We start from the raw sequence: 22,936 nt of genomic DNA, 5'->3' as shown, positions 1-22,936 counted from the left end.
TTCTACTACAGAGACTGGAACATTGTGTTGGCATAAAAGGAACCGCACTAAGCTGGTTCAAGTCCTATTTATCTGAGCGATCTCAATTTGTACTTGTTAACGATAAATCCTCCATGACAGCCAAAGTCAGTCTTGGAGTTCCGCAGGGTTCTGTACTTGGACCGATTCTATTCACCTTATATATGCTTCCTTTGGGCAATATTATAAGGAACCACTCTATAAACTTTCATTGTTATGCGGATGATACCCAATTATATCTATCAATTAAACCAGATGAAACCAATCAATTGGCTAAACTTCAAGCATGCCTTAAGGACATAAAAACTTGGATGTCTAGCAACTTTTTGATGTTAAACACAGACAAAACTGAAGTTATTATACTTGGCCCTAAACGCCTCCGAAACGCATTTTCTAATGACATAGAAGCTCTGGATGGCATTAACTTGGCCTCCAGCACCACTTTAAGGAATCTTGGCGTCATCTTTGATCAAGATCTGTCGTTTAACTCCCACATAAAACAAATCTCAAGGACTGCCTTCTTTCATCTACGTAACATTGCAAAAATAAGACACATCCTGTCTCAAAATGATGCAGAAAAACTAGTCCATGCATTTGTTACTTCAAGGCTGGATTACTGCAACTCATTGTTATCAGGTTGTCCCAAAAAGTCGCTTAAGACTCTTCAGTTGATCCAAAATGCAGCGGCACGTGTATTGACAAGAACAAGGAAACGGGATCATATTACTCCTGTATTAGCTGCACTGCACTGGCTCCCGGTAATATACAGAATAGAATTCAAAATCCTTCTCCTGACTTACAAAGCCATTAATGGTCAGGCTCCAGCATATCTTAAAGATCTCATGGTACCTTATAAACCAACTAGAGCATTACGATCCCAGACTGCAGGGTTACTTGTGGTTCATAGAGTCTCTAAGAGTACAATGGGAGCCAGAGCCTTCAGCTATCAAGCTCCTCTCCAGTGGAACCAGCTTCCAGTTTGTGTTCGAGAGGCAGACACACTCTCCACATTTAAGAGTAGGCTAAAGACTTTCCTTTTTGATAAAGCTTATAGTTAGGGCTGGCTCAGGTTTGCCCTGGATCAGCCCCTAGTTATGCTGCTATAGGCTTAGACTGCCGGGGGACACCTCCCTGCTCTCTTCCTTCTCTTCCTCTCTCCTCCCCTCCCTCTCTCTTCTTCTCCCTCTCTATCTGTATGCATTTATGTAAATGTATGTTACTAACTCACCATCCGGGGTATCATCCCCGGAGTGTCTGTCTCTCATGTGGCAGGTTGCCACTGATAAAGTTTACATCAGGATCATGAATCGTGACAGCGCCTGCTGACCTGGTCCTGCTGGACACCGGGAAGCCTTATTGACATTTTCCTGGATTCATCCATACTCTCTATTTCTTTTTTTTTCCAACACAACATAATTTCTGTCAAATGTTGTATTTGTACTATGTTGTTTATCCTGTACACACGACATCTATTGCACGTCTGTCCGTCCTGGGAGAGGGATCCCTCCTCAGTTGCTCTCCCTGAGGTTTCTTCCATTTTTTCCCCTTTAATTTTGGGGTTTCTTTTAGGAAGTTTTTCCTTGTGCGATGCGAGGGTCTAAGGACAGAGGGATGTCGTAACCTGTACAGTCTGTAAAGCACACTGAGACAAATGTATAATTTATGATATTGGGCTATACAAATAAATTTGATTTGATTTGATTTGATTATACACAGATGACATGATGAGTATAAAGTGAGTTATACACAGATGACATGGTGAGTATAAAGTGAGTTATACACAGATGACATGGTGAGTATAAAGTGAGTTATACACAGATGATATGGTGAGTATAAAGTAAGTTATACACAGATGAGAGAGTGAATATAAAGTAAGTTATGCACAGATGAGAGAGTGAATATATAGTAAGTTATACACAGATGAGAGAGTGAGTATAAAGGAAGTTATACACAGATGAGAGAGTGAGTATATACTAAGTTATACACAGATGACATGGTGAGTATAAAGTAAGTTATACACAGATGAGAGAGTGAGTATAAAGTAAGTTATACACAGATGAGAGAGTGAGTATATAGTAAGTTATACACAGATGAGAGAGTGAGTATATAGTAAGTTATACACAGATGAGAGAGTGAGTATAAAGTAAGTTATACACAGATGAGAGAGTGAGTATATAGTAAGTTATACACAGATGAGAGAGTGAGTATAAAGTAAGTTATACACAGATGAGAGAGTGAGTATATAGTAAGTTATACACAGATGAGAGAGTGAGTATAAAGTAAGTTATACACAGATGAGAGAGTGAGTATAAAGTAAGTTATACACAGATGAGAGAGTGAGTATAAAGTAAGTTATACACAGATGAGAGAGTGAGTATATAGTAAGTTATACACAGATGAGAGAGTGAGTATAAAGTAAGTTATACACAGATGAGAGAGTGAGTATAAAGTAAGTTATACACAGATGAGAGAGTGAGTATAAAGTAAGTTATACACAGATGAGAGAGTGAGTATAAAGTAAGTTATACACAGATGAGAGAGTGAGTATAAAGTAAGTTATACACAGATGAGAGAGTGAGTATAAAGTAAGTTATACACAGATGAGAGAGTGAGTATAAAGTAAGTTATACACAGATGACATGGTGAGTATAAAGTAAGTTATACACAGATGAGAGAGTGAGTATAAAGTAAGTTATACACAGATGAGAGAGTGAGTATAAAGTAAGTTATACACAGATGAGAGAGTGAGTATAAAGTAAGTTATACACAGATGAGAGAGTGAGTATAAAGTAAGTTATACACAGATGAGAGAGTGAGTATAAAGTAAGTTATACACAGATGAGAGAGTGAGTATAAAGTAAGTTATACACAGATGAGAGAGTGAGTATAAAGTAAGTTATACACAGATGAGAGAGTGAGTATATAGTAAGTTATACACAGATGAGAGGGTGAGTATAAAGTAAGTTATACACAGATGAGAGAGTGAGTATATAGTAAGTTATACACAGATGAGAGAGTGAGTATAAAGTAAGTTATACACAGATGAGAGAGTGAGTATAAAGTAAGTTATACACAGATGAGAGAGTGAGTATAAAGTAAGTTATACACATATGAGAGAGTGAGTATATAGTAAGTTATACACAGATGAGAGAGTGAGTATAAAGTAAGTTATACACATATGAGAGAGTGAGTATAAAGTAAGTTATACACAGATGACATGGTGAGTATAAAGTAAGTTATACACAGATGAGAGAGTGAGTATAAAGTAAGTTATACACAGATGAGAGAGTGAGTATAAAGTAAGTTATACACAGATGAGAGAGTGAGTATAAAGTAAGTTATACACAGATGAGAGAGTGAGTATGAAGTAAGTTATACACAGATGAGAGAGTGAGTATAAAGTAAGTTATACACAGATGAGAGAGTGAGTATAAAGTAAGTTATACACAGATGAGAGAGTGAGTATAAAGTAAGTTATACACAGATGAGAGAGTGAGTATAAAGTAAGTTATACACAGATGAGAGAGTGAGTATATAGTAAGTTATACACAGATGAGAGGGTGGGTATAAAGTAAGTTATACACAGATGAGAGAGTGAGTATATAGTAAGTTATACACAGATGAGAGAGTGAGTATAAAGTAAGTTATACACAGATGAGAGAGTGAGTATAAAGTAAGTTATACACAGATGAGAGAGTGAGTATAAAGTAAGTTATACACATATGAGAGAGTGAGTATATAGTAAGTTATACACAGATGAGAGAGTGAGTATAAAGTAAGTTATACACATATGAGAGAGTGAGTATAAAGTAAGTTATACACAGATGACATGGTGAGTATAAAGTAAGTTATACACAGATGAGAGAGTGAGTATAAAGTAAGTTATACACAGATGAGAGAGTGAGTATAAAGTAAGTTATACACAGATGAGAGAGTGAGTATGAAGTAAGTTATACACAGATGAGAGAGTGAGTATGAAGTAAGTTATACACAGATGAAAGGGTGAATATAGAGCCATTTATGAACGTGTGTGTATATTCTCAGCGTGCATGAAGAAACCCTGCATGTCTCAGTGCAGGAACTCGATGTCTCGCGCAGGCGTCCCTCCCTGCGGAGGTGTGACTAAGCTCTGGGATTTTTCTCTCTGCCGTGCTGAGACGACGTGAGCCTTCACACATCACTCTCCATTATTCCTGTAGAGGGGGAGAAAGAGGGGCAGAAAGAGGAGGGGAAGGTGGAAAAAGAGGAAGAGAGGGTGGAAGAAGCAGGTACACGTGACTCTGCTCACGTTGATCGAACAACATTTTTCCAAAATCTTTCCACCTAAATCATCTGAATTCATCCCGTCTTTTCTCCTCGTTACTTCTTTCCACCTTTTCTCTCCTCTCTTCTCCTCTTCCTTTTCTTGCCTTCCCGTCTTCCTCTCTTTACATTTTCTGACCTGTCCTTGTGTTTCTCTTTCTCTGCTCCTCTCCTTCCCTGTCTCCCCGCATCACCTTTCCTCTCTGTCCTCTTGTTGGCGTGTCTGCAGACGATCCTATTAGTCGGCCATCTATCACCTATTAACCTGCCGAGGACTTAGGAAGAGTAAGGACACCGATATAACAGGAAGTAAGCCGCTGTTGTCTAACAACATCAAGAGCCCTCGGAGAGGCTGAAGCCATCCTGGCAACTTCTCGTTTTGGAGATTTAGATATTTTTCAATCCAGCGACTAATCTACAGTCTATTTGGGTCTGAAGTGAATGATGTTAATGTATCCACAAATTAATCTGCCTGCCCTCTGCAGTCCTCCTCACAGGTTCAAGGCTTGGTTAGCAACACACAGGTCACACACACACACACACACACACACACACACACACACACACACACACACACACACACACCCTCGGCGTATATGCCTCGATATACTTCCTGCTGTTGTCTCCGTTGTAAACTGTTGGATATAAGCAGTAATACAACCCTCCTGCAAAGGTGCAGCCACTCCTTCTCCTTCTCCCCCTTCTCCTTATCCTTCTCCTTTTCCCCCTTCTCCTCCTTCTCCTCCTGTTCCTCCTTCTCCTCTTATTCCCTATCTCCCCCTTCTCCTCCTTCTCCCCCTTCTCCCCTATCTCCCCCTTCTCCTCCTTCTCCCCCTTCTCCTCCTTCTCCTCCTGCTCCTCTTCTCCCATTCTCCTTCAATCTCCCTCCTTCTCCACTAGCCTCACCCCTTCTCCTCCTTCCTGCTTTCTCCCCCTCTCCCCCTTCTCCTGACCGTAGCCGCATTCCCCCGCGACGCAATCGAGAAGACGTAGACGAGGCGCCCCGGATCTCAAGGAGACGCCTGATCCTAAGGAGAGAAGGAGAAGAAGGCGAACGAGAGCACAACGGAGAACGGCCGGCTACAGCGATAACCATCGAAACCGGGAGCAAGAATGAGACGACTGATCCAACGGGATGCCGCAGGAGCGAACGCAGGCGAGCATGGGAAGATAGAAAAGGGAAGCAGTCGCCCAGGCGACAACGAGAGCCACAGTCTCCGTCCGGAGAAGCCTGCGAAACTCTCCTCCTTCTCCTCATCTCCCCCTTCTCCCCCCCTCTTTTCTCCCCGGCCCTCCTTTCCCCTTTCCCCCTTCTCCCCCTTCTCTCCTTCTCCCCTATCTCCCTCTCCCCTACACTTCTCCCCCTTCCCTCTCCCCATTCTCCCCTTCTCCCCTTCTCCACCTTCTCCTCCTTCTCCTCCTTCTCCACCTTCTCCCCGCTTCTCCTCATTATCCCCTCTCCCCTTCTCTCTCTCCCATTCTCCCCTATCTCCCTTCTCCTCCTTCTCCTATCCCCCTTCTCCCCTTCTCCCACCACCCTATCTCCCCCTTCTCCTCCTTCTCCCCTATCTCCCCCTTCTCCTCCTTCTCCCATTCTATCCTATCTCCACCTTCTCCTCCTTCTCCTCCTGCTGGTACTACACCTGGGGGAGATAATAAAAATAATTTAATGGTATTTTTACTAAATAAAGTTATAATGAGAGCTAAAAGTGAAGTACAGTAGAATATTTTCTGGACGACATCTGACAGCAGAGGATGTAAAATCAACTTTTATTCTGACATGAATTAAAGTGAAAACTGGTCACACGATGCACTCAAAGCTAAACCGTGCACTTTCACTGTCCTCACTAATGCCACTTGAAAGTTTATTATATGTATTTATTTAAAGTTTATTATATGTAGTTATTTAAAGTTTATTATATGTATTTATTTAAAGTTTATTATATGTATTTATTTAAAGTGTATTATATGTATTTATTTAAAGTTTATTATATGTATTTATTTAAAGTGTATTATATGTATTTATTTAAAGTTTATTATATGTAGTTATTTAAAGTTTATTATATGTATGTATTTAAAGTTTATTATATGTATTTATTTAAAGTGTATTATATGTATTTATTTAAAGTTTATTATATGTAGTTATTTAAAGTTTATTATATGTATGTATTTAAAGTGTATTATATGTATTTATTTAAAGTTTATTATATGTATTTATTTAAAGTTTATTATATGTAGTTATTTAAAGTTTATTATATGTATTTATCACTTTGTAATGCAATTTGTAAGATTGTAATGCTGCTGTCACATTTATATATAAAGTTAAACAAGTAAATAGTTCAAGTTAAATAAATATTATTAAAGTATTGAGAAATAATGAGGTGGTGATGGTCTAGTGGTCTAGTGCCCTTGAGCAAGGCACTTAACCCTGAGCTGCTCCAGGACTGTCCCTGCAGTGAGTTCACTGCGAGTTCTGGATAAGAGCGTCTGCTGAATGACCTGTAATGTAACGTAATGAGAAAACTCCACAATTGCAACAACAGAAACGTTGAGTCACTGCAGTAAGACATTTGTTTGTGACAGAACTATGCAGAGGATCACGTAAAAGGGCTTTTATTTCAGCGGCAGTGTATTCAGGGATAACACATGATCTATTTAATCTGCTCTGCCGAGGGACTTCTCCTCTCCATTCAACGCAAAATCTCCCCATCAATGGCCTCTGCACAAAGAGAGAGGGATGCGTTTTCACTCCACCACGCCAGTAATGGAGGTAATGCGTTCTTTACAAAGCAGACATAACAAGCAGAGGGTGGACCTGAGCTGCATGTGGCAGGAACACACTGCTGCATATTCATAGAGTACGTCACACACTATCTCAGGGACCTCACACCCACGCAGGGGTTCAGCTTTTGGGATTTTCTCATATATTTATTTTTGTTCTTTTGACAGTCAGACACATTTCTGCTGTCATTTTCTTTCAGGCAACAAAACAAAAGCCAATGCTAAATAAATATATGCACTTATGATTCATATATATCCATTTACAGATTAAATCCACATCTATGAAGACTGTAGCGTTATTGGTCTTGTGGATAGTTGTGTAGATGTTTGCAGGGATTAGAAGTAGCACACTGCAGTGGCAGGCGACTATGAATGTCACTCTCGTGTCTGTCAAAGAGTTCATGTTTATGCATGTGTGTATATAATCTGTGAAGGTACAAGCAGATTACTTTCAGCTCAAATGAGACACATGACGGGCTAATAAGGAGATCAGCAGGGAGACGAGCTGCTGAGTCATGATAAGGAGCGACAAAGATAGATTCATTATGCTGGTGGACTCACACGTGTGTGTGAAGTTATGGCATGCAACTGTATTCAGCATCTATAATAACAATAAACTTTATTTATATAGTGCTTCCAGTGTAATTACAACTCAGAATAAGTTCAATGCAGCCAAGAAGTAGAGACAGACCAGATTATAGTCAAAGAATATTAAAGTCAGTGTGTCGAAAAATATAAAAAGATTTATAGTATGTCAAAACATATTTTTAAAAGTTCACCAAGCATTTTTAATCTGCCACAGAAGCTGATTTTACCAATGTAATAATATTATAATAATGTATTTTTGTGCTCAGTCTGGTTTCATCCACATCCATGCAACGTCACAGCAACATCCTGAATGCTGAGTCACTGTCAGCCGGATCCCCTGCAGCGTGTGAAGCAGCAGAAGGAAATACAAAGGGCACACAGAGCATGTTGGCCTCATGTAAATCAGCAAACAACAAACACTGTGTGTTTCCAGGAGTTCTTTTATTGGTCCAACTGATGCAAAATCAACTGTTCAACATACTGTGCTCCCAGATTAAACAAGGTGCCTCTCGTTCCAAGCATCCAAAACTACATCAGAAATAAATAAAGAATATAAGAAAACAGTTTTTACAAAAAACAAATTTCAGGTATCTCGAGCAAACATGTTAGCAAAGGTTTTACTGAGAGGTGAGCAGCGGCGTCTTTCTAAACATTAGTACAAAAATACTTCTACACAAATCTTCATTAAAAGACTCTCCTGTGCATCTCCATTTATACTGTATGTACACAATTACAAAGATATTTTTAACACAAATATAGGTGCTTACATTTGTGCGTAGCAGACAATGACGGCAGAAGAAAATATTTAAATCAAGAACTCTGTTAATGATCAGCATAAACTGTAGTGTTAAACACAATGAGAAACAATGTGATATGAGGAGTTATTAGGTGAAATGTGTCACCACTTCTCTGTTCCAGAGAAACGGCAAGAGAAGCGACGTAAGGCTTGAAGAACAAGCACTACAGGCACGACGGCAGAAACCTCCTCCACAGCATGAAAATACAGCGTGACATGAGAAACAAGCAAAAGTACAAACTTATCCCCAATGTGCAAAATAATCTACATACAAAAAGGAGCCAATCTTCTGCATACATTATGAAAAGAGTTTACAAAGTAAACTACATGCAGTTTAACTAACAACCAGAAGTGGAAAGAGGATGGGCTGAACGATGCATGTGAGGGTCTTTGTCTCTCAATAGTAAACCTGTACAAAGTTTATAGGGAGCCGTTCTGCAGCCGCAGATAGAACATGTCTGACAATGGCAGTGAAGGGAGCATGTCAGATAAAAGGTACAGTTACTTGTGTCTCTCTGTACTCTTGAACTCTTCCTCGTAGTTTCACGTGTGTCACTGAGCCTTCATCTTGAGCTGCGGGACACATCAGTGCAGCTTCATTGGCTGCAGGACGTCACGGAGGCCCAACGACCTTCTCCTCAGGTTCTGTAAACACACAAAAACATGAAGAGCTGTGTGTGTGTGTGTGTGTGTGTGTGTGTGTGTGTGTGTGTGTGTGTGTGTGTGTGTGTGTGTGTGTGTGTGTGTGTGTGTGTGAAAGCGGATGACATTATCAAAAGCAAAAACAAAAGTGAATTTGTGTTTCAAATTTTAAAATTGTCCATCTAAAAATGGTTATTTAACTTTTAGCTATAATATTGTTTTGTATTGCTTGTTTGCATGTTACATTGGAGTCTAAATGAGCCTGCAGGCTAGTTAGGAGTTAGATTACCTTTGTATAAAGAGTTCTCTGTGCCACAGTCCTCTGAGTGTGTTGATCTGAAGGTATTAGTGTCAGATGTGGCTGCTGGCACAACGACAGTATGAAGCAGTGCAAAGCCTCGAGTGTGTTTACCTTTGAAAGACTAAGAGTGAAACCACCTTCAGATACTGGAGGACGGTTCGTCTTTAAGCAGGCCAAAAATAAAGCAAACACAGAGACAAGAGGACAAGAGGACAGTCAGCATGAGTCACGCAGTACAAGCAGACTGTGGTGACGACAGCAGGCAGGAATCACAGCAATGAAAACAGGAAGTGCTGCACAAACTCTCATTTCCTGTGAGTCGAGCTACTGAAATATGAGACATAAGTCATAAGAACTACTCACAGATGTGATTATTTGGAGCAAATTGTACATGAAAGTTTTCTGTATAAAACCTGTTCTCAGCTGAGCTGGACCATAAAAGTCAGCAGGAAGCAGAAGCTAGTGGAGGGAAAGTGCAACGAAGTGAAGAAGAAGAATACTCACAGACAAACTTTGCCCAGCCAGTGCTGTGAGGAGCAGGGGAGGAGCGGCAGCAGAGCAGGAAACACGGACACGATGAGTGAACAAACATGCAGCGTGCAGACATGTTCTACACCTGATGAATACTCTCTAATCAGGAGCTTCTCTTGAGTCTAAATAGTTTGGTTCTGGCCTTAAGAAGCTCTAAACGTTAAACATATAGTGTGTGTGTGTGTGTTTCTGAGAACCCCACCTGTGAGAGGGAGAGAGGGAGGCGTGAGGGGCTGCAGAGAGCCAGCGAGGCTCCGGTTGGGGGCAGCTCGTGGATGGGAGCCTGGTCCAGGTCATCGATGCGAGGTTTCTTGATGTTTGACTCGGGGCTGGTCAGAGGAGTCACGCTGTTCCTCCTGATCAACGTGCCAGGACCCCTCTTCACCTCCTGCAGGGAAACACATGTAGATTCACACACCCAGCAGCATAGTGATGAATGTGCAGTCTGCTTCTCTCCAATATATCCAGTTCTTTGTCAGTACCTCTGGCCGGTCTCGGTGGGTGTTCACCGCCTCCACATTCAGAGACATGGACTCCACTTTGCAGCCGTAGGCGACCGGGGTGAGCTTCAGCACTGTGTGCAGGGGACACTTCAGGTACGGCATCTCCTCTGGAACAACACATATGAACACACAAATAAATTTATCTTTTACATTATGACACTAAACCAGAGGGTTTCTGGGACTTGGAGTACCCACCTGCACTCTTATCCAGGAAGTAGGCCAACAGGCAGCGCATGATGGCCTGGTGGCAGATAACCAGGACGTTCTCCTGCCTCTCCAGGTCCATGATGACCGGCTCCACCCGCTGCACCAGGTCCTGGTAGGACTGGGATCAGGACACGGAGGACACATTTGATGGTAGTTATAGGGTTGCATGCTTAGGTCTAAAATTATAATTTGGGTTGTTTTGCTCGATATTCGGAGCATTATTCTGGATTGTATTGTATGTAAATCTCTGTGTTTCTCTATGTGTGTGTGTGTAGTTACCTCGCCAGCAGGGTAGCGATAGTAGTATTTATCTTCATCTCTCAAAGCAAACTCCTCGGGGTATTTCTCCTTCATCTCGTCATACGTCATCTCTTCACACATTCCCTAAAAAGAACAAATGATAATATTTCAGTGTGGCACAACATATCCAGCAGTGAGACGTGGCGTCGGGGCGATGCTCACAGCGTCTATCTCGTTGAGAGCTTTCCACTGTTCGTACGGGACTCCCAGGTGCTCTGCGGTCTGGATGCTGCAACACAGCTGGCTGGTCCAAACCTTCAGATCCTTCAGCTGCTGCTCCTGAACAAACCCAGCCAGGGCGGCGGCAAACTGCAGCAGAGAGGGAGCAGAACACATTTAGCACCTGAAGCCGTCCTTCGTGTTTCAAACCTCTTTGATGGTTCCTACCTGTTTGCCCCGCGGCGACAGGCCCGCGTCCCCGCCCAGCCGGCCCTGCAGGTTGTCGGTGCTCTCTCCGTGCCGACACAGGTAGATGGTGCGGGGCTGGACGTGGATGTTCATCAGGTAATAGACGATCTTACTTTGGATGTGGTCCTGGATCCGGTTGACGAGGAAACGCCGACCCACGTCTATCACCTTGATGAAGGAGAGATCCCTGGAGGACGAGCCGGACGGGGAGCGACTCATTTACAGGGTTCATTGACCTGTCTCACTGATCATTTACCTGTCTCACTGATCATTGACCTGTCGTACTGATCATTGACCTGTCGTACTGATCATTTACCTGTCGTACTGATCAGGGTCCAGAGGTTGGTAGCTGGTTTTGTAGCATTCAATCCTCCTCTGGAAATCCAACATTGCGTCCGTCTTGTTGCAGTCGCGGTAGTCTGGACAGGACACCTTCACTTCCTGCACGGAGGGGAGACTGTGAGGCGGAGAGAATGCGCCTGATGCCAGAGAGGACACATGTCATGTGACCAGGAAGCAGCGTGAGGTTTGTGACTCACCATGATGTTGGACGCGATGACGCTGGGATCGTCGCACACTGACTCGATGAAAAAGATCTGGACACAAACAGGAGAAGTCGTTCAAGTCGCTGCGATGTCGTAGATGTCCCACCCTGAGTCTGCAGGTCGCCATAGTAACACTTACCTTGAAGCCGTTCTCACTGCCGAACTGCAGGATCAACTCTCGCCTGTCTCGGGTCGTGTTGGTGGCGTCGAAGACCTGAAGGGATATGAGACGGGTTTCATCATGTCATCAGGACAAAGTTGTAGAGAGGCATGCAGTGCATGATGGGAAACTCACCGCTACTTGGCCTCCCTCGTCCTTCAAATAGGACGTGACGTCCCTCAAGGCTGCTAAGGCACATTGTCTGAGGAGAGACAGATTCCATTTAGTGTCAACAACAACACGCACACGCGCACGCGCACACGCACACACACACACACACACACACACAGTCCACTTACTGCCGGATTTTAACAGCACACTCATTATCAGGCTTGAAGAAGTCGTAGGAGCTGTAGTTCTTCACTGCCTCTCTGCGATACTCTCCCACATTGAAGACTACAAGACACACACACACAGGAAGAAGCAGCGAGCATGAACACAATGTTCTGGAGATAGAAACATGATTGAACACAGTAGAATGTGTGTGTGTGTGTGTGTGTGTGTGTGTGTGTGTGTGTGTGTGTGTGTGTGTGTGTGTGTGTGTGTGTGTGTGTGTACCTTTGGTGGGCATGCCGATCCAGTTGAGGTAGCGGGTGAGTTTCTTGGACATGTACGTCTTGCCTCGAGCTGGAAGACCTACCATCACGATGACGGTGGGGGGGTTGGCAAAGTGGGGGGCGCCAGCCGCTACAGAGAAGGAGGCCGACAGTGGTTTTACAAAACTGCAAACTTCTACACATTGATCGTAAAATCTCTCTCTGAAGCTGCTCACACCACACAGATGATTGTTTACACTGGACCATACATAAATAAATAAATATATATATATATATATATATAGTACATCGCAGTTTATTTTGGATGACATGCCAAATGTTCTCAGAATCCTTAAGAAGTACAGTCGCTGCTGGGATTTCTTGATGTTCTGTTGTGTGTTGTGAGATCCTCGCATATATATATATATATATATATTGCAGTCACACTGCCAGCTGATGATTATTGATCCACAGAGGAGGAGTGTGCAGCACACACCACTGTACATAGGTGAGACTGAGGTGGACAGGGTGAAAGCAGCGATCACGGTCTGGTATGGAAACTGCACTGCCCGGGACAGGAAGGCACTCCAGCGTGTGATAAAAACTGCACAGTACATCACAGAAGCAGCCTTCCCCTCACTACGGGACATTTACACCACCAGGGTCACCAGGAGAGCCCACAACATCATCAGGGACAGTACACCCCCCCAGCACACTCTTCACTCTCCTCCATCAGGCAGACGCTACAGGAGTCTGAACTCCAGGATCAGGCTGGTGAACATTTTCATATTGTATATTGTGTATCTTGTATCTGTCTCTTGCTTTTAGTTCTAATTTTAAATGTTTGCTGTTGGAGGATTAGTAAAGTAAGTTTTTCATTGTACAGTATAACTGTCTGTTATCTGTGCATATGACAATAAATATCTTGAATCTTGAATAGAAAAGAGCATCACACAGAGGTGGTAACCATGGCGACCAGAGCTTCGTCATTAGATGTGACGTGCCGCGCATGCTGATGGAGACAACAAATCAATTAAATGAAAGGACAAGTGGAAAGAGCAGCAGGGCAGAACAGGTGCACGCGCTCAGGTGCACTGACCACTGTATGGAAACATGGTCAAAGTTTAGTTCTATAGAAACAAGTGCGTGCATTTAAGGAACACACACACACACACTGTATGGATAGATAACGACATTATACTATAGCGGTACTATATAAAGTATATTATTACAAATAGAGAGTAGGCTGTAATGCACTCCTTTACCTCTCCGGGGGGCCGGCCTGTCATCCTTGGTGGGCTCCCAGATCTTCTGGATCCTGTTCTGGGTCAGCTCTCTGGTCATTCCTCACAGAAACGGGGACCGGGCCGTGAGCTACGGGACACAGAAGAGCCGGTGGTTGTTCGGAGCGAAGCGAACTGTTCTGAGCTGAGCCGGGCTAATCTGCCGGTCTGCGGCACACAGCCTCTATTTAACCCCGCCCGTCCGGCCGGGAGCAACGTGACCACAGTGACGAACACACACACACACACCCACACACACACCACAGCGCCTCTCTGTGGTTAACTGACATAATATTTCATGTATCACGGTGAGCACGTACCGACACTGCTGATGTTTTCAGTTTGAGAGTTTGTCTGTGTGTGTGTGTGTGTGTGTGTGTGTGTGTGTGTGTGTGTGTGTGTGTGTGTGTGTGTGTGTGTCATCATGCATCACTTACTGTAGCAGGAAGGACCACAGAGCAGGATTCAGCACTTTGTGAAGGGTCTATAATGCCGTCTGTCTGTATTAATGAAACTGTCTTATAACAGATGTATTTAAGAACATGAAGCCATTTCCCCGAATGTAAAACCGTACTCATTAGTTCATCCTGACATGAATTATCTTGGTTCTACCTGTGTGAGGACATGTTTCCTGGTTATTGCAGCGTGTTTAACCTCTGCTTTACTTAACAGTACTTGTACTATACGTGTGTACTGTTACACATAGGTTAACTGTGGTAAAAGTGAATCCTAAGGGTGACTTCTAACTGACCTCCTTCTGTTACCTAATTGTTCTGTGAAGAGATATGTGACTTAAACTATCAGTGACTTAAATCATTTTCTGTCTACAGCAGCATTTCCTCTGTAAAGATTATGCAATTCAAAGTACTTTACCAACCACGGGCTTTTTTTCCATCTTTCTACTGAAAGTCCTCCGTGCTTCAGCTTGAACTTGTACTTTGAACTCTCTCCAACATTTTCACAAAAACCTCAGTTATGTTTATTGATCAGGGTGTAATCAAAGGCAGCTGTGGGACAAACAGCAGTTATTGTGAGTTATGTGCTGAACATCCTCCTGAAACATTAAGTCTTACTGCAGTTATCTTCTTACACAGGTAGAATAATAAAAACTTGCGTTCGGGTGGAGAAACTGTGGTTTGTCCCAGTAGTGAGACTAAAGCTAGAACGAAGGAAGATGAAGTTTGTAGGAAGACTGATTCAGTTCCTGTATTTGTAGAAGATTCCATCATCACCGTACTGTGACTCTCACTGCTGGATACCAGCTGCTCATTCAACTGAGGCTCGTGCAACTTCATTATGTCTTGTTTTCTTCAGTATTAAAATAAAAGAGCCCTAATTGTTCATATATTGCAAACGTGGAGAGTTTCGCAGTGGGCCGAGTATAAAGTAATCAAAATTATATTTGTGAGGAAAACACTCGATTAAGTTTTAAATATGTAATTAAATGTTCTTTGATTGACATCTCAACACAAAATGGTAAATCTTTCCTGGTTTAGAACCGAATATACAAACACGGATATCGTTTCCCAGTTTAAATTCAAAGTATGTTTTCTACCAGTTATAGGACTAAATGTTTCCATCACACTGACGTGTGGAGATTCAGGAGACCTTTACGAGTTATTAACTTCACTGATGAATCCTACCAACAACCCTCCCATGTTTATAAAGTAGCTTCAAACTACAGTAAAACCGTTACAATCTATGATAATACATTAGCTTTATAAGACAGGAAGGGGGGGGGGAACATATATATGCTAATATATCTGTACTTTCTGAACCCAGGACTTTTACTTGTAATACATTGTTGCAATAGTACTAAGACTGAATACTTTTCAATCTCTTTACAGAGAAACATCCTCACTGTGGAAAAAGTAAATATATCAGTCAGCTGCTTCCTTCAAAACAAATCACTGAAGTCATGAAGACATGACTTCAACTGGACTGAAGTTGTGAAGTTGTGAAGACGTGAAGACATGACTTCAACTGGACTGAACTCATGAATTTAGCTGAACACAGCATGTCCAGGTTAGCCTTTAAGGCCACACACACACACACACCTTCTCCACCTCGTCTCAAGTCACACCCGCTGGTATTTAGGTCAGGGTTAAATAGGCCGCTGACAGCCAATCACATCCCCTGCTCTGCTGTGCATGTTCAGCACACGCTCACACCATCAACCACCCACCCACCCTCACACACGTCTACATGTCATTTAGCTTCTTTGCCGTTTTGCTTGTCATTCAAAATCCCATAAAGGAAGTCAGTGTTTTAGCTGGCTGCATTTTATTTTGTATTTTCAAACTATAGCCTATATAACCATCTCCTAATATCTGTTATACATGTTATGATAACTTTACCTTCACCAGGGTTATTAGCATACATGAGGAACATTAATAACTTCTACTCAAGCAGGATTTAAGTCTTTCCACAGCCGGTCCAACGTCTCCTGCTCCTTCATCCGTACACCGACCTCGACCTTTGACCCCTGTAGCCTGCATCTCTACTCTTCTCTGTTTGATATGAATTAAAGCTGCTCCGGTGGGATCCTTCTTGACGTAATTCACTCCAGAGCCCTTTTGGCGCATTTACATAAGTTCTGAATGAGGCTGAGGCTGCGTTCACGGTCCCGGTCCTCTTCCCATAATCCATCAGGGCTAAGTTAAGACCGGCGGGCCCCGGGGATGTCTCGTCACTACTGTGGAAGCGGCGTTATGTCAGACAAAGTCAGAAAAGAAACTAGGCTCATGACAGGATGTGTGAAAGTTTCACTAAAAAACAACTGGAGTCCAGCCACCAGGACGAGGATGATTTCTGATAGATTAACAAGACATGGAATAATGCTCATGAATAAAGAAAACTGTAAACTAGACATAGTTCATACTCTTTATTTAGTCTCTACATAAAAGGTATTCTCCATGAAAACAACAATCTACCAGGACTCAGCACTACATACAGACACGTCACTGTGGCTCAGCAAATATAAAAAGCTTTATGTACACCTGAGGACATGACGCGACTTCACAGCTGTTCACCGAGGTCCAAAACACGAAACTTGTCTAGATTGTAGAAGCAGGCCCTGACTACTCGCCCGCCGAAATATCGTCCGTTCAGATCCACCACGGCTGCAGAGGAGAGAGGAGGTTAGAGTCGCACTGTGCCACACACACACACACACACTTATTAATTTTATATAAATAATTATCGTAGAATATTCAGCTACAGTGGAGCCTCAACCCACATCATCAATGTGCTCTTCTTCAACGTGTTCTTCGTCAACGTGCTCTTCGTCAACGTGCTCTTCGTCAACGTGTTCTTTAACATTTTTAGGCGACCAAAACATTACAATAACTTTGAGGAAGTGAAAACAACTGTGAAAGAGTTAAAGCCCTGTCAATCACACGAAGCCCCGCCCTAATGCAGACATTATTTTACTCTGATTGGACATCAGTTACTAACTGAAGTTCATGATGAAGATCTGTTCTGCCTTCTTCCTGTCAGGAATGTTACAGAGGATGCAGTTTAAGATGCACTGGCTTCATGTCTCACACCCGGAGGTCTGAGTGCTACTGATCTGGATTATTGAGCAATAATAATACATTTAACTTATAAAGCGCTTTTTTTAAAAAGGTACACAACGAGGATGAAATGTTTCGCCATCGTCTATAGAAATAGTTCACACAGTGTGACAGTTTGTTATGTATCGTTCCGTCTGTCCCGCTTTCCGAGCGCGGTGATGTAAGCGCGGTCCTGCCGCAGGGGGCCGGCAGGGCTGCTGGGTCACATGTGATGTAACACTACAGGGAGTCTCACCTGGATTCTGATCTGGGACAACACATTTAGAACGGGACACACGTTCACCCACATGATTAGAGCGGTTATACAACGGTAAGAAGAAAGTGTGAATTCAGTACGTGATGTCTATGGCCTTACAGTTCAGAAACCAGAGAAGTATCACACTGGAGTATAAAGTGCGGCGCTGGTCCATAGACGATGCATCTCCGAACATTCCCTGGCTGCTCTCACTGTGTCACAACTCCCCGAGGATCCACACTTTACACCTGATGATGTCACACGCTGGAGGTTTGAGGTGTTTCTAATATTCTCAATGGGAACGTGTTTCACTGACAACGGAGGTCCAGAGTTCTGAGCCTCTCACCTGATGCAGGAGTTTGTCTGAAGTGTGTCCAGGCTTTACAAAATGTCTAATTAGTGGACCTCAGCACTGTGCACATGGGCCGACAGCACACTGACCTTTGATGGCGGACTCCACCCTCTCAAACTCCAGGAATATCCTGACCGCGTCCTCGTCTGGCACAACTGCAATCTGAGAGGCAAAGTGTGTTTGAGTGTTTTAAAGGATCAATAAATCCACTTCACACTTTGTAATTCTCTCCGCTCACCTCAAATATGACACATTTCACCACTTTGCCATATTTCTCGCACTCTTCTTTTGTCTCTCCCTCCAAGTCTTCGTCCACCTCTCCTCGGCCCACCATGTTCTACAGAACACACACACACACACACACACACACACACACACACACACACACACACACACACACACACACACACACACACACACACACACACACACACACACACACACACACACACACACACACACACACACACACACACACACACACATACATACATAAGGCCTTCTTCATGGGACAAGAAGAGAACACGCACACACAGAGACACAGAGACACAGAGACACACACCCTCAGCAGCACCACTTTGGTCGGGTTTTTGAGGATCTCTGTGAGCGGGTTGACCTCGGACTTCTTGGAAGAGTCGGCTGGTTGGTGGAAAGGGAGAGAAAGGTCAAAGGTCAAAATGTGTTTTTCTTACCTCTGAGGTCGGTGCTGCAGGACTTTCACACGTACAAACTAGTAAAATTCTAAACTTTAAAGCAAAAGTTGGACATTTAGGACATCATTGTAAATAAGCAGTTTGCTTTCTGAAGAGTTAAATGAGCAGATTCAGTAATGATTACGCTACAGCCAGCAGTCTTTGGAGTGTTTAGCTTCCCATTATTGAGCCGGGGTTAGGAGAAGAGGGTAAAACAATAAGGAAGATGCAGAGCACAGCTTTCGCAGAAGGAAAGGAAGACATTTCTAACTCAGTTTGGGCTGACAACAAACAACATGCATGAGGAGGTCAAATGCTTTTTATGTGGTAAACAAAGACCAGATTAAAGTAAACAGTGAAGGGTTGCAGAAAGCCATGCTGCTCACAGCTCCATCAGGAACTCCTCTCGCACCACTCAACTCTGAACATGCAGAGATGCACTGCTCTCTAACTGTGAGTGACAACAGTGTGATCAATACATGCAAACACACACTGAATGCAAGATGAACAGGGCCGCACACTCTAATGAGAGACAGGAAATGAAAGTGATGGCCAACCTGCAGAGCCTCCGCCTGAAGTCTCAAGAGCAGCTGCCAGGCTGGAGCCTTCTGCGCACACACACACACACACACACACACACACACACACACACACACACACACACACACACACACACACACACACACACACACACACACACACACACACACACACACACACACACACACACACACACACACACACACACACACACAAAATGGAGAAAGTACCAAGACATGCAAACAAAGTCACAGTAAATAATCAGATGGTGGAATGACTGAAGTCTGCAGGTGAGACTCCGAGCATCAGAGCTGGAGTCTCTTGTTGCAGGTAGAACAGACGGGCAGGTAGCATCATGAGGAGAACCCACTTACGTTTCTCTGCAGCGTCACCGATGATAATCTTTCCACCTCTCTTGCTGGTCTTCTCCACAGACAGCGCCGTGCTGAGGCCCTGCTCGTGCTTCCCCAGGCCCTGGCCTTCTTTGAATCCGTACTTCTGCATAATCTTATGAGCCACCGTACCTCTGTGGGAGGAGACATGAAAACTGTTGTCCACAGTCCTACTCTCACACACAGTGTGCTGCAACAACATACAGCCTTTAAAATCATGAATCCATATTCATTCAAACTCGCTCCTGTATGTAATGTTAATGTTGATGCGTTGCAGAACAGGTGTCTGGATTTTGTCAAAATAGCAGGTAATAAATGTCAAAATTATATACAGAACATTTAGTTTGGATAGTAATGAACACGTGGCATGTTCCCTGAGAACAGCTTCTGTACAGTCCACGAGAGAAACCACCTGCAGCCAGCTTGTGTGTGTGTGTCTGTCTGTGTGGCCGTCTGTGTCACCCACCCCATGTTAGCCAGGAAGGAGCTGGTGGGTCCGGGGGGGGAGCGTGGTCGTTCTGCGTCCTCGTACATCGGGGGAGGGATGGCGGCCTTTGAGCCTCTTGCAAGACGACCTTCATCTTCGTAGGAGTACGAGCCTAAACACACAGAAACACCTTCACACACACACAACCACATGTATGCCTGTGATGTCAGCCAGAAGTAAATTCATACTTTTCCTCACATCTTTTGTATTTTAATCACTGTAATATCACAGCCGCTCTGTGAAAACTACAGAAAGTTTTGTGTTTCCTTCCTTGAGATGTTACTTCAGACACATGGAGCTGCACGCTGCTGCCCTCTGCTGGAGATGGACGGACGGTGAACATCACCAACACCCATCTCACTAAAGACCCCGCAGGTGACTGAGCTCCACGTGTTCGACTCTTACAAAGTAAATTACATTTCAGGGACCAAAACCAATGTGGATACACAAGCCGGATTTACCACCAACTACCAACATCCTGGGATCATTCGTCTCCACCCCCGTTTCATACAGGATACACCATCACCACCTGATGGATCATAACACGTACCGTCTTTGTCCACGAGTGAAGAAGGGGGGGCGATAGCCGCTCCACCTATAGCTGGGAGAGAGAGGACACACGTGACAACACAGCATGTATATCTGACCCTGACAGACGTTCCCACATTATTATGTTATCTATCTGTCTGATAGATGTATTTATATGAATCTGAAGAAGGCTAAAAACTGATTTCTTTCTTGAAAGTGGACCAAACTCATCTGGAGAAACTTTGGTTTTAAGTGAGATGAAAAATGTAAGCCAATAAAAACAGTCACTTCGTTTCCTCCGCTCCGCGTCGAAGTCGTCCTCCTCATCCGACTCGCCCTCCGTTGGAGGGAAACGAGAGAAACCACTTGGAGCTCCACCGTCGTGCCGGTCTTTCCTCTTCCTGCAACACACCAAGTTCAAGATTCAAACAGGAGTCCTGCCCATTAATATTCAGCAGTATACACTCTTTAGTACTCTTTAGACACCGTCGCTCATTGGGTCTCTGTAAATATGTGATTTATCTGAAAGGGGTCTTGGGATAACTTCTGTTATGACTATAAAAATGTCATGGCTACAAGCACCCAGGACCCCCAGGACCCTGAAAGCATGAAGTAGAAAAAGACAACGATTGTGACAGTACTTTTCTCTCTCATCGATCTCCTTCTGCCGCTCCTGCTCCCTCTGCCGCTGTCGTTCTTCTCGGTGTCGCTTCACAACCTTTTCGTAGTCGTTGGGGAACATTGGATCGTACTCGTCTGCCAACGGGATCAGCACATCGCCAGAGGAGAACCCACTGGGCACGGTGTCCTGAAGTAAACACAGGTCATGAAACACGAGAGCGAGATAGACGTTTGTTACTTTGATAAGAATATTTACATGTATTGTGAGCAAATGAGCCAGTCTTCGTGCAGCTGCATCGAAACCCCCCCACTCTGCTCGGTGTCATTAACACTACGTACGAACGTTTTCACATTGTGATAAACATGACGGCAGGTTGACTGAAGGAGACAGACCTTAAGTCCAGCGGCAGCATGCGGAGGAGTGTCTGGGATCTGTCTCTCATCACTGGAGCCTCCTCTCTTTAGATCAATGACCGGGGGCAGGACTGTGGTCTGCTTCATCCGCTGGGTCTACACACACACACACACACACACACACACACACACACACACACACACACACACACACACACACACACACACACACACACACACACACACACACACACACAGCTTATGATCTCTACAGTTAGAACTCTTTTCTTCACCAGAGTCATTAAGCATCCAGTCTGTGACAGATTTCCTTCAGTGTGTCGTACGTGTGAAATTTTCCAATTTCATTATGTAAAACCTCTGTGCTGTATAACCAAACTGTTCTTATATGTTGCATGGTCGTACCTTGGCCTGGGTCAGAGCCGCCTTCTTCACCTTCAGCTGAGACTGCAGCAGCTTGAAGTTCTTGGACCAGCCTTCAGTCTTGGTGTCACTTGTAGCCACACCGAGGTCATCATACAACGACATAGCTGTCTCCGGCCCACACAGAGAGACAGAGACAGACAGAGACAGAGAGACAGAGAGAGAGAGAGAGAGAGACAGAGACAGAGAGAGAGAGAGAGAGAGAGAGAGAGAGAGAGAGAGAGAGAGAGAGAGAGAGAGAGAGAGAGAGAGAGAGAGAGACACGCACACGCACACACACACACACACACACACACACACACACACACACACACACACACACACACACACACACACTTTCATCAGCGTTTATTCACGAGCTTCACGAGCATCATTTCGTTAGCTATATTTAACGTTAGCTATATTTAACATTAGGTACGTTACCAGGAGAGACTGGCCAAATATCAATGGAGCTAAATTTAGCTAATGCTAACATAACACTTTCTGCACCTCAACGAAATATGTTCAACACAACCACATTAGTTCAGCTTGTGTTCAACCTACCGGTTCAGAGAAGTCTGGACATTAACGTAGAGAAAGGGTTCGCGTCCTCGCTGTACGAGGCGGAAGTCAGCAGCACAACAACAAACGAAGCGCGACAGTCAACGAGCTCTTCGCGACACTTGTGCACTCTCGCGCTCCTCGCGGCTGGATGACTACACTGCGCTTTAATGTCAGCTCGGTGCCGCCGTATAACACCATTTGGATGTATTTGTCTGATGCAGCTCACTGGAACTACAAACGTGGCGTCTGCAGCCGTAAGCAGGAACATGTCACGT

The 22,936-nt window shown here is 43.8% G+C and overlaps 2 protein-coding genes across 10 annotated transcripts; both read right to left on the bottom strand.

Moving 5' to 3' along the window:
• Positions 1–8,109: 8,109 nt before the first annotated feature.
• Positions 8,110–14,162, bottom strand: pfkfb3 (6-phosphofructo-2-kinase/fructose-2,6-biphosphatase 3). 6 transcript variants are annotated; one of them, XR_003834547.1, is made up of 16 exons: positions 13,884–14,159; positions 12,641–12,769; positions 12,382–12,478; positions 12,218–12,284; positions 12,062–12,136; positions 11,917–11,973; positions 11,694–11,818; positions 11,357–11,564; positions 11,132–11,278; positions 10,949–11,053; positions 10,658–10,787; positions 10,442–10,569; positions 10,162–10,347; positions 9,933–9,955; positions 9,417–9,590; positions 8,110–9,130 (listed from the first exon to the last, which is right to left on the bottom strand). XR_003834547.1 is itself a non-coding variant. In XM_029461862.1 (16 exons), the coding sequence occupies exons 1-16, from the start codon at positions 13,960–13,962 to the stop codon at positions 9,124–9,126; spliced, it is 1,614 nt and encodes a 537-aa protein (XP_029317722.1). In that variant the 5' UTR covers positions 13,963–14,159; the 3' UTR covers positions 8,110–9,123. The 6 variants fall into 6 exon arrangements, 5 of the variants coding, with proteins under 5 accessions (XP_029317722.1, XP_029317719.1, XP_029317721.1 ...); XM_029461862.1 differs by having other exon boundaries at positions 9,540–9,590; XM_029461859.1 differs by lacking the exon at positions 9,933–9,955 and having other exon boundaries at positions 13,884–14,162.
• A 2,608-nt stretch (positions 14,163–16,770) lies between these two features.
• On the bottom strand, positions 16,771–22,817 carry rbm17 (RNA binding motif protein 17). 4 transcript variants are annotated; one of them, XM_029461868.1, is made up of 13 exons: positions 22,662–22,817; positions 22,101–22,225; positions 21,717–21,833; positions 21,344–21,510; positions 20,991–21,103; positions 20,725–20,775; positions 20,154–20,286; positions 19,670–19,821; positions 19,313–19,363; positions 18,626–18,702; positions 18,302–18,400; positions 18,153–18,225; positions 16,771–17,023 (listed from the first exon to the last, which is right to left on the bottom strand). In XM_029461868.1, the coding sequence occupies exons 2-13, from the start codon at positions 22,221–22,223 to the stop codon at positions 16,920–16,922; spliced, it is 1,260 nt and encodes a 419-aa protein (XP_029317728.1). In that variant the 5' UTR covers positions 22,224–22,225; positions 22,662–22,817; the 3' UTR covers positions 16,771–16,919. The 4 variants fall into 4 exon arrangements, with proteins under 4 accessions (XP_029317728.1, XP_029317725.1, XP_029317726.1 ...); XM_029461865.1 differs by lacking the exon at positions 22,662–22,817 and adding an exon at positions 22,542–22,657; XM_029461866.1 differs by lacking the exon at positions 22,662–22,817 and adding an exon at positions 22,542–22,657 and having other exon boundaries at positions 19,313–19,360.
• Positions 22,818–22,936: the final 119 nt, after the last annotated feature.

This window comes from Cottoperca gobio, chromosome 23, assembly GCF_900634415.1.
Source record: "Cottoperca gobio chromosome 23, fCotGob3.1, whole genome shotgun sequence".
In the NCBI taxonomy this organism is placed as follows: Eukaryota; Metazoa; Chordata; class Actinopteri; order Perciformes; family Bovichtidae; genus Cottoperca; species Cottoperca gobio.
This window is presented reverse-complemented; position numbering and strand designations above follow the sequence as displayed.